General features: G+C 38.2%; 1 protein-coding gene across 1 annotated transcript; it reads left to right on the top strand.

The window, feature by feature from the left end:
- Positions 1-821: 821 nt before the first annotated feature.
- LOC148844244 (ribosomal RNA-processing 7 protein) lies at positions 822-9035 on the top strand. The gene is made up of 4 exons (XM_088959952.1): positions 822-1316; positions 1811-1908; positions 7345-7555; positions 8747-9035. Exons 1-4 carry the CDS (start codon positions 1199-1201, stop codon positions 8830-8832), a joined length of 513 nt encoding a protein of 170 aa, XP_088816078.1. The 5' UTR covers positions 822-1198; the 3' UTR covers positions 8833-9035.
- The last annotated feature ends 1140 nt before the right edge of the window (positions 9036-10175 follow it).

The following is a 10175-nucleotide window of genomic DNA, read 5'->3' as shown; positions in this document are numbered from 1 at the left end:
AAGACGAAGACGAAGAAGAAGAAGAAGAAGAAGAAGAAGAAGAAGAAGAAGAAGAAGAGAACTCACAAGTCACAAAGCCATATCCTTTTGACCTGCTGGTGCTCTTGTCGGTGATGATAATTGCTTCAAGAAGCAGAGAAAGGAAGAAGCCTGAAACTGAAAACCTGTTTTTCTGCAACTTTTCGTGTATTTTGTAATTGTAGAAGAGAGTGGGAGAGATCCAGAACCAGAGGCGTCGAAACTCTGAGAGTAGAGAGCCTGAGACCGAAGGCTCCTCCCACTTTCGATAACTAGGTGAGAGCTGAGAGCCTGAGACCATCGGCCGCCTACCGGTGAGTGTTGTGAGAGCTGAGCTGCAGCGAACAAAACTTGAGATGAAGAAGGGACGAGAAAGAAAGGGTTTAGCCACTTAGGTTTTTTTATCGAAGAAGATGAAGAGTCGAAGAGGGATATTTTCTCTCTCTCTAGTCTCTAAGAAGTAAATGTACTGTATAGGGACTATGGTATAACTATGTCCTTACCAATAAAATTTTGAGTGAAGTACAAATCAGCCCTGCTCAGAATTTACTAGGCCCAAAGTAGAGGGGGAATGCATCATGACACTGAATTGATGCCAAATTCATGGGAGGGATGTGGTTTATAGGAGGGGACAGGGCTACTTATAGAAGGGGGGCTGGAATTCAGAATTCTTCAACGTGTCTCCCTACTTTTCCCTAAAATTTTCTAGAAAGGTATATATACTTATATATATATATATAATATGTATAATATAAATATATACATATAGAGGCTCGTTAAACTCGCGAGCCTAACGAACCGAACTTTAAACTGTTCGACTTCGGCTCGATTGACAGACGAGCCATATATGAGGCTCGTATTCGACTCAAAACTCGATCTGGGTCGAACCGAACTGAGCTTTGCACGAGTGAGCTCGAATAGCTCGTGAAGAGGTCGGTTCGTGTCCACCACTAGCAATTGCCCCAATTACGCCTCGCTTCTCCAACTTCCAATCGCCTCGCTTCAGCGGCTGAGCCAAAACCTTCAAAGTTCAAAGAAGCCCTTTCTCTCCCTTCTCTGTTTTCTCTCTCCGTTCTCGTTCGTCAAAAGTCAAAAAAACAGAAGAAATCTCGCAGTTGACAAACTCATATGGTTTGCTTCTTTGGTTTTGCTGATAGATGAGCCCAAGAAAACTGCAATAATGGAGAAACATTGCCTGAAGCGTAGCAAGTTATCAGTGGGCAACAGAGAGGAAGCTGAACCGGAGGAGGTTTATCATGTTACTTCAGGATATGAAGACTGCTCGAAAGGACTGAAAAGTAAGCAATGGTAACTTTGTACTTGGTACCTTACCTCTATCTGCTTGTGCTTGCTCTCCCTGGGTCTTCTTCCACCCAAGTGATTATTTCTAGCAGTTGAGATGTTGATGCGGCATTTACCGGTAATTCTTCTTGAGTAAACAAGTCTCGAACTTGTTAAATGGATCTTTCTGCTTTGTGGGTGTCATATTTTGCTCTAAATTTGTCACTAGAGCTAAGCATAAGACTGTAGACAGAAATAGAGAATCAGTGGCTTTGGATTTTCTAAGTGTCCCCATTCCTCGGTTAACTTGGAACTGTCATTGCAAGTTTGACCCTGATCCCTTTGTTCCTTTCTACTTATGGGCTGATTAAGGGAAGCCCTTGAGATGTTGTTTCTATAGATTTATAACTAATTTTAATTGAGTAAGCATTAGCGAGAATCTCCGATTTGTGAAATTAATCTGCTTGCTTTATGGGTTGCATGCTTTGCTTAGAAATTTCTTTGATTACAGAGTGGATAGTGGAATATCATGAAAGGAGACCGGGATTGAATATGTTGAAGCAAAGAATTGATGAATTCATAATTTCCTGCGAGGAACAGGAGGAACAGGTACCTTCCCTCTCTTATGCGTCAAAAATACTTGTTGACACTACTGCTTGAGATTATTCACAGTGACGTGGATTTCTGAAAAGGACATGAATATTTGCATTTATCCACTAGTCTAACATAGAATCATGTGTGGAAAGGGTTGGCATTATGCTAGATGTATTCAACTTTTTCTGCCTTGCGTACAAGAGTGTAAACCTTGTACCTTAACTCTATACATTTCTTATAATTAATAAAAATCATCATTTACTGTTAAAAAAATGATTGATCAAGATTCCCCATGCAGAAGCTATCAAAGTTTAGTTTCAGAGTTTACATGGGTTGTGGTATCCAATCTGGTGATAACAATTCTTTGGGATGAAGAAGCATCCATCACTTGCTAATTTCTGAGAAAAAGTCATCATTTCTGAAATCCCTATACTCTTTTTCTTGTCTTGGTTCAATGATCCATCTGGTTTGTAATCAAATCAAGAATGTTCACCATAGTTCTTTATTTGTTGTTGATGACTGTTGTTTTTCTTTTCTTTCATACAGATCATAAGACTGCTGCTCTCATGCTCCTCCACATAATCAATTCCAGTGTTTTAAAAGAAATTAAAAATAGTATTTAATTATAAATGCAAGCTTTAATTTTAAACACAATGTTTTAAAAAACCTATTAGCTCAAATTAAAATGCATAAACATAATACAGTAAACATAGGCAAAGTGAGGATGCAAAGATAAAATCAAGAATAACATATAAAACATGTTCAAGCACTCAACAATTCAAGCATATGAAATTTTCAACCTGTTTATTTCTTTCTCAATCACATTACTTCAAATAGCTAATGCGATGTTAAACATGTTGTATTGCTATTTCTGCAAGCTGCCTTTGTTAATTTGTACCAAGTCCCTTGAGGCAATACCAAACATGCTAGGTTTGCTTCAAGGGGCTTGGTACAAGGGCAGCTTGCAAATTATGAATATAACATGTTTAACATTGCATTATCTTTGCATCCTCACTTTGCCTATGTTTTCTGTGTTATGTTTATGCATTTTAATTTGAGCTAATAGGTTTTTTAAAACTGTGTTTAAAATTAAAGTTTACATTTTTTTAATTAATACTATTTTCTGTTTGCACCTTGCTGCAAAAAGCCTTTTGCCTTTTTTTTTTCACCTTGCACCTTAAAACATTGTGCACAATTACCCAGACAAAATCTCAGCCTCTCCCCATCACCCAACGTGTATCCTATCCCTTTAGAGAAAGAGCTGTAAAATTTTATCTCTTTTCATACAGAGTAGCCATAGGAAGCAAGGGGATCTTCTGAAGTCCAATCTGTTCTGGAGACCCCAAACTTAGTGGCAAGCAGCCTCCTCCACCACTTCTATCTTTCCACCCCAAGCATCCATACCCACTTCCCAAGCGAGGCAATATTAACATCTTTATTCTTCTTGATGCTCAAGCCCCCTTCCTTAAGAGGAAGGCAGATCTGATTCCAATTCACTACACGAATTTTGTTCTCCTCCTGCCATCCATGCCACAGGAAATCCCTTTGCAACTTCTTAATTCTATTAGCAACTTTCATTGGAATAGGAAACAAAGACATGGTAAGATGGAAAGTGAGAATGACAGCTTTTAATCAAGGCCATCCTTCCACCTTTAGATAGATATTTCATGTTCCAGGAGGAGATCTTTTAATAAAAGAAATTTTATTAAAAGAAAAAAAAGGTTATAGAAGAGTAGGAGGTGACAAGAAGGCACCTCAACACTATAAAGCAACAAGAGACCAACAAAAGGTCCATACAAACAAAAGCAAAATACTGAATACAAATCTGAAGAACAAAAACAACCCACCACTGTTTGTTCTTCTCTTAATCTTCTCTTCCCTCCTGGCTTTCTCAAGCTGTTCGAAATCCCTCCTTGCAACATCTTCCTCTCCCCCCCCCCCAAAAAAAAAAAAAAAACCCAAAGATTTTACCCACTATCACCTCGTTCTCGACCAAAGTATTAGTTTCTAGGTCACTCTTGTGCACCCCCTCTGAAACCCCTTGTACTCCTTCTCTTCCCTTCACTGCTACCTTTTCTTCCCCCCTCTGCTCCTCCAAACAGTCTTTTTTGTGCTCCTCCTATGTGGTACCTGTGTCAAACCCCTTATTTTCCTTTTCCTTACACAATTTCCTTCTCGCCTTCCCTACTATCCCCCCCCCCCCCCCCAACATTGCTAATTCCACCGAGGGGTTCTCCCCCACCTTTCAAGGGGTTCTCCACCGAGAGCTTTTTCTCCATGCTTTCAAGGACTAGGGCCCAAGCCCTTGGGGATTTTTTCTGGTCTTTCCTAGTCCAAATTGGATCCTATAAAGGGGGATCTAAGCCCTTATGTTGAGCCATTGCAATTGAAAATTAAAAGAGTTAATTTGATGAATGAAAGTTTAGTTTTGTAAATCCTGGTTATGTTCAGTTATTTCTTTATTCTTTATTTCTTTCTTATACAACAACTCTTTCTTGTGAAGTCTAAAACACACAAAGTCCATTAAAAAATGTCTAAAACACTCAGACAAGCTTCAACTGAATTGCATAAGACCAGCTTTATTCTCTCCAAAGAAGCTATATGGAGTGAATTGGTGTGGTTTCACTCAAAACTATTTTATAAAGCCAAATTTCTCAGAAAATAGTTATACTTGAACATGAATGGCTTAATCTTTAAGACATCACCAACTAATTTTCTTTAGTTTCTCAAAAAAAAAAAAAAAAAAGATAATGTAAACAGGTCCAACTTCAATGGCTCAAACAAGATCATTACTAAAAAGAAAACCCCATGAATTCTGCTATTAAAGGAATGACAATTCATGATTGTAAGGGGTGATGACTCATCACCTTCTTCTTGTATCCTCTTTTATTTTAATAAAATCTTTGTTTTTTACCTATCAAAAAATAAATAAATACAGCTTGCTTATGTCAGCAAGTCTCTATTGATCATGATCTGTAAGATTGCTTCAGGTTACTTTAATATCAGCTAGGTTGATCTCAGGTGCAGAGTAGATATATGGTAAATAGAAAAAGAGAAAGTTGTTACATGGGTCAAAGTAGTAAGAAATGATTTAAACACTTATAATTAAGTGAGAGATGTTGCATTAAACCAAATGGAATAGTGAAACAAGATTCATGTGGCTGACTCCATATAGTTGGGATAAGGTTTTGGTGATGATGATGACAAAGAGAATGGAAAGTGAAGAATGAGAGACAAGAAGGAAACAGAATAGTAAGAGCCAAGAGATCAGGGTAGTTGGTCCCTGTTTCGACTGTTGCTACAGTAGTCCGAACAGGAAGAAGAAGAAGAAGAAGAGAAGAAGAAGAAGGGTCTATCGAAAATCTGATGGTTGACCCATCCAGTCGACCCCCTTAATCTATATTAGATTCTAATAATGTTTACAAAGACAGAAATGACCTTACTTAAGTGTGGGGCAGAGTAACTCTAATAACACTGCCACATAAGCAAGTTACTTAATAAACAGAAGAAGACTAAACTACCCCTATTCGGCACATCTTAACACTCCCCCTCAAGTTGGAGAATATATGTCATATAATCCCAGCTTGTTACATAGATAGTTCACTTTCCCTGAGCTTAGAGCTTTTGTAAACAAATCTGCCCACTGGTCATTGGAGTCCACATGTTCTGTATTTATCTCTCTGGCAAGAACCTTCTCTCTCACAAAGTGGCAATCAACCTCTATGTGCTTTGTTCTCTCATGAAATATAGGATTGGATGAGATATGTAGTGCAGCTTGGTTGTCACAGTACAATTTCATAGGTTTATCCATGTGAAACCCAATTTCTTAGGAGATTCCTCAGCCACACTAATTCACAGGTAGTGTGAGCCATGGCCCTATATTCGGCTTCAGCACTACTTCTGGCTACAACCGTCTACTTTTTACTCTTCCATGTCACAAGATTTCCTCACAGAAATGTGCAATAGCCTGTAGTAGATCTTCTGTCACTCACTGAGCCTGCCCAGTCTACATCTGTATACCCAACTACTTCAAGTTTTCCTCCTGGTTTATACAATAGCCTACGGCCTGGAGCTCCTTTCAGATACCTCACAATTCTAAGGACTGAATCCCAGTGAGGTATACGAGGGTTCTGCATGAATTGGCTCACCATACTGACTGCAAAGGAGATGTCGGGTCTCGTGATAGTCAGATAGTTTAGCTTTCCCACTAGTCATTTATACCTTCCAGGATCTTCAAATACTTCTCCTGTATCACTACTCAACTTAACATTTGGTTCCATAGGGGTCTCAGCCAGTTTTGCACCTAACAATCCTGTTTCTTCCAATAGATCAAGGACATATTTCCTTTGGCACAAATTCACACCTTGTTTTGACCTGGCAACCTCTATTCCCAAGAAATACTTTAATGTTCCAAGATACTTTGTTTGAAAATGATTTTGCAGAAATACCATTAGTTTGCCAATCCCCAATTTATCACTACCAGTGATGACAATATCATCCACATAGACCACTAATAAAATCTTCCCAGCTTCTGAGTCATAGTTGAACACTGAGTGATCAACCTGGCATTGCTTCATTCCAAAACTCTTCACCACTTCGCCGAATTTCCCAAACCAAGCACGTGGAGATTGCTTTAACCCATAGGTTGAAGCAACTGACTTAGGTCAGGAGCATGGCTCTAATACCATGTTTCGACTGTTGCTACAGTAGTCCGAACAGGAAGAGAAGAAGAAGAAGAAGAAGAAGAAGAGAAGAAGAAGGGTCTGTCGAAAATCTGATGGTTGACCCATCCAGTTGACCCCCTTAATCTATATTAGATTCTAATAATATTTACAAAGACAGAAATGACCTTACTTAAGTGTGGGGCAGAGTAACTCTAATAACACTGCCACATAAGCTAGTTACTTAATAAACAGAAGAAGACTAAACTACCCCTATTCGGCACATCTTAACAGTCCCCTTATTAAATAAAAATTTACAGTAGCAACCCTTTGACCAGACATAAGTATGTTTAAATCATCACTTTGATCTTTTTACTAGTTTTCCTGAAACTAAATGGACCTTTCAAGCTCAGTCTCCCTCTTTCGTCCTCTTTCTTGTTTATTACTGAGGAACCAATGGTATCGGAATTAATTTGATTGACCATCCTTCTCTTGGTATACACATACTATTATTTCAAGAGGTAATTAATCATGTTTGTTATTTTTTGGAAGAACATTATATTTAGTTCTGTATTTATTTATGCAGAGAGTAACTTGATATCCAAGGGCTACATGGTATGTCTTAAGATGTAGGATATTGTCTAGTTACATATAGAATCGTTCATGTCTGCAACATGTTTAATACATCTATGTGTAGAGTTATTCTTTATGGTCCTTGTCCTTCTAGTTGGGATGCAGTTTATAAAATTTTGAAGGGCCTAGCCATTTAATTGCTTTTCAATAAATATAGGAGAAAAAACAGAGAGAAACCCAGGCTGCCGAAGGAGGATGGACAGTTGTGGTTCACCATAAAGGCAGGAAGAAGACAACTGATTCCGAAAGTGGGATAAGAGTGGGTTCTGTTGCCCAGGCTGCTGTGGTTGAGAAAATGGCCAAAAAGAAAAGCAAAGAAGTAGGTCTTGATTTCTACAGATTTCAGAGAAGGGAAGCCCAGAGGAATGGTATGGTACAATTACTGAAAGTTTAGCTTACATTTTTCTTTCTGAAATACTTGATCATGAATATTAATATTTCCTTCAGCTTGTCTTTTTACCTGTCAAATCCAAGACAGTGTAGATATATATGGTTTCCATTTGTAGTGTCCAAACCACCCAATGCTGCAGCTATACTTATTTTGCATCTACTTTTGTTGTACCGGCTATACTTATTTCATGCATTGACTACATTGTTTGTATTGATCATCTTGTTCACATGGGTGTCTAGAAGATTGGTTTCCTAGACATTCATGTGTTGCAGTGGAGTGGTGGAACCATAATTTATAGTGGAAGGCAATCCTTTGAGTTTGTTGTGCATTCTCCCAATTGCTTACACCTAGCTGTTTAATATAAACCTTTACACTTTGTTGACTATAGCTGGATCGTATGGTTGGGATAAGGTTTTGTTGAGTTGAGTTGAATTCATGAGGAAATAGGAAACTGGTTACTATGCTGACACACATGAACTTTGTATTTCAAGAAAAAAAAATATGACATTTAATATGCGGTTCTGGTACATTTTAGACATGCAAGATGCAACCAAAACCTCAGGGTAAGCCCATGTTTATTTGTTTTAACCCTTTCCAGCTTTTTTATACCGTCTTAGTGGGTTGAGCTTATAATCTATATGTAGTCAATTATATTATTCTAGCATGCTAATCAAGTTTGTTGGGGTCCCATGTTTATGCTGCCTTGGGCACATAAGATGGAGGATAAAATATGCAATTGTGTATCAATTATTTCAACTTACAATACATAAACACTTATCTCCAATTAAATGCCAGCAAAGCTATTTGTGTCATAACCTTGTAAGAGAACCTGTTTTCATTTAGCCTTTACTGATCAAAATTTTTTCCTTTAACTTATCAAAAAAAAAAAAAACTGTTTTCATTTCTGCAATAATGATCGTTTTCCCTCTTGTGCTAATGGGCTTTGCCTGATCAATTATATATTTTAAATCCTATGGGTGCAATACCCACGTCTGCATCCATAGCAGATAATTGGTTTTTCGTGTTCTGCCTTCTCATTCTGTTATATGGTTATTTGCTATGATCTGCTTATCCTATTCAGTTATATGTTATCAAATGTTGAAGGACCTTGTGGGCCTATATGGTATCTATTGAATGTAGACTGAATCAAAACATTTAATCTGTGCAGAGATTGTGATGTTGCAAAACAAATTTCAGCAGGATAGAAAGCGGATACAACAACTGAGGGCTGCTAGGAAGTTCCGGCCCTACTAAATGATGTAAGCCTTTTGATGGAAGATTTAGAAGCCTCCCAGGTGTTTCTCATGTATTTTCTATCAAACGAACACAGCTTTAATATTTCAAGATAAATTCTAGAGAATTTCTCGCTTGCTTATTGGTGAATTCTTGAAGAAATGGAGCAGATGGGTAAAACTCAGTAATTGAATATACCAGTTTTGTGTGGTTTAAGAGAAAAATTTTGAGGCATTTATCACACTAGATCTTTTCATTGGCCATTATTGGTTCCTCCATTTGTTCAAACGATGGTGACTTTGCCTACTACATACATTCTATCAACAAATAAATTATTTGTCACCCACTGTTAATTTCTTTCCCTTCGTTTCATCACTTCATCTTATAGCCAGAATGGCAGGAAGAAAGGCATCAGGACATTCCATCACATGGCACAACAAATGGAATACCAAAGCTTATGTGTTCCCAAATGAATACTAGACCTTGGCACACCGATGAATCTTGTTGCTCAGAATATCATGATAACATTTTTGTTCAGAACTTGAGGCTTCATATACAATACAAGGTTGTGGATGATTCATTTAGATGGGAAGGTGAACTTTGCAGTTCAGGCGAGGTTGATTTCATCCCACTGTCATACCCAGAACATAATTATTGATCAAATATTTCATACAAGATTTCCATGCAAGTTTTAGTCTTTTGAGATTCACCTTCACCTCAACCTCAACTTCTAAGCGGGAAGAATGAAAGAAGATTGAAGTGAAACATCTCAAGTCATGCTGCTGAATTTTGTTACTGATTAGATTAGAAGACCTTAAAGCACCATATTCTGAACAAGTGAGCAACCTCATGATGATGTAAACGGATTTGCTCCTTACACCAACCTCACAGTCAAGGTTCAAAGTATCGACGTGTATCGGTCCGTATCGGACGATACGTATCGTGCCAATGGCTTCCCGATACACTCCTCCAGGGGTTGTATCAGGTCAGACCATGGTTCAGAGGGTAGTCGGGCCTTAAACCGATTTCTGTGAACCGATTTTGAAAAAAATAAATAAAACTTACAGAAAAGTACCAATACAGGCTGAAATGCCCTACCAGCTTGTATCGATACTTTGAACCTTATTCACACTACGTTGCAGCCATGCATTCCATTGGGAATATCTCCACATGAATGTCAACATGTAAGTATGAGAGATTCTCGAATTGTGGTTGCAAATGCTGTGAGGTTGGTCTGGGGTGCATTCTGTGAGGAGCAAAACAAAACAAAAAACCATGCTGAGTAGAGTTAATGGAAGACCATGCAAACATACGTGGGCATATACCAATCACGAGAGAAATTTGGTTGGTAATACTGTAACAGG

Source organism: Nelumbo lutea, chromosome 8 (assembly GCF_056320005.1).
Source record: "Nelumbo lutea isolate HS-2025 chromosome 8, American lotus-T2T, whole genome shotgun sequence".
Taxonomy (NCBI): Eukaryota; Viridiplantae; Streptophyta; class Magnoliopsida; order Proteales; family Nelumbonaceae; genus Nelumbo; species Nelumbo lutea.
The sequence above is the reverse complement of the archived record's forward strand: the minus strand, read 5'-3'. Positions and strand labels throughout refer to the sequence as shown.

Bases quoted from the DNA above. Each gene is read 5' to 3' on its own strand.
- LOC148844244 (XM_088959952.1), top strand. From the start codon at position 1,199: ATGGAGAAACATTGCCTGAAGCGTAGCAAGTTATCAGTGGGCAACAGA. The intron at 1,317-1,810 runs GTAAGCAATGGT...CTTTGATTACAG, and splicing joins CTGCTCGAAAGGACTGAAAA to AGTGGATAGTGGAATATCAT. The intron at 7,556-8,746 runs GTATGGTACAAT...TAATCTGTGCAG, and splicing joins AAGGGAAGCCCAGAGGAATG to AGATTGTGATGTTGCAAAAC.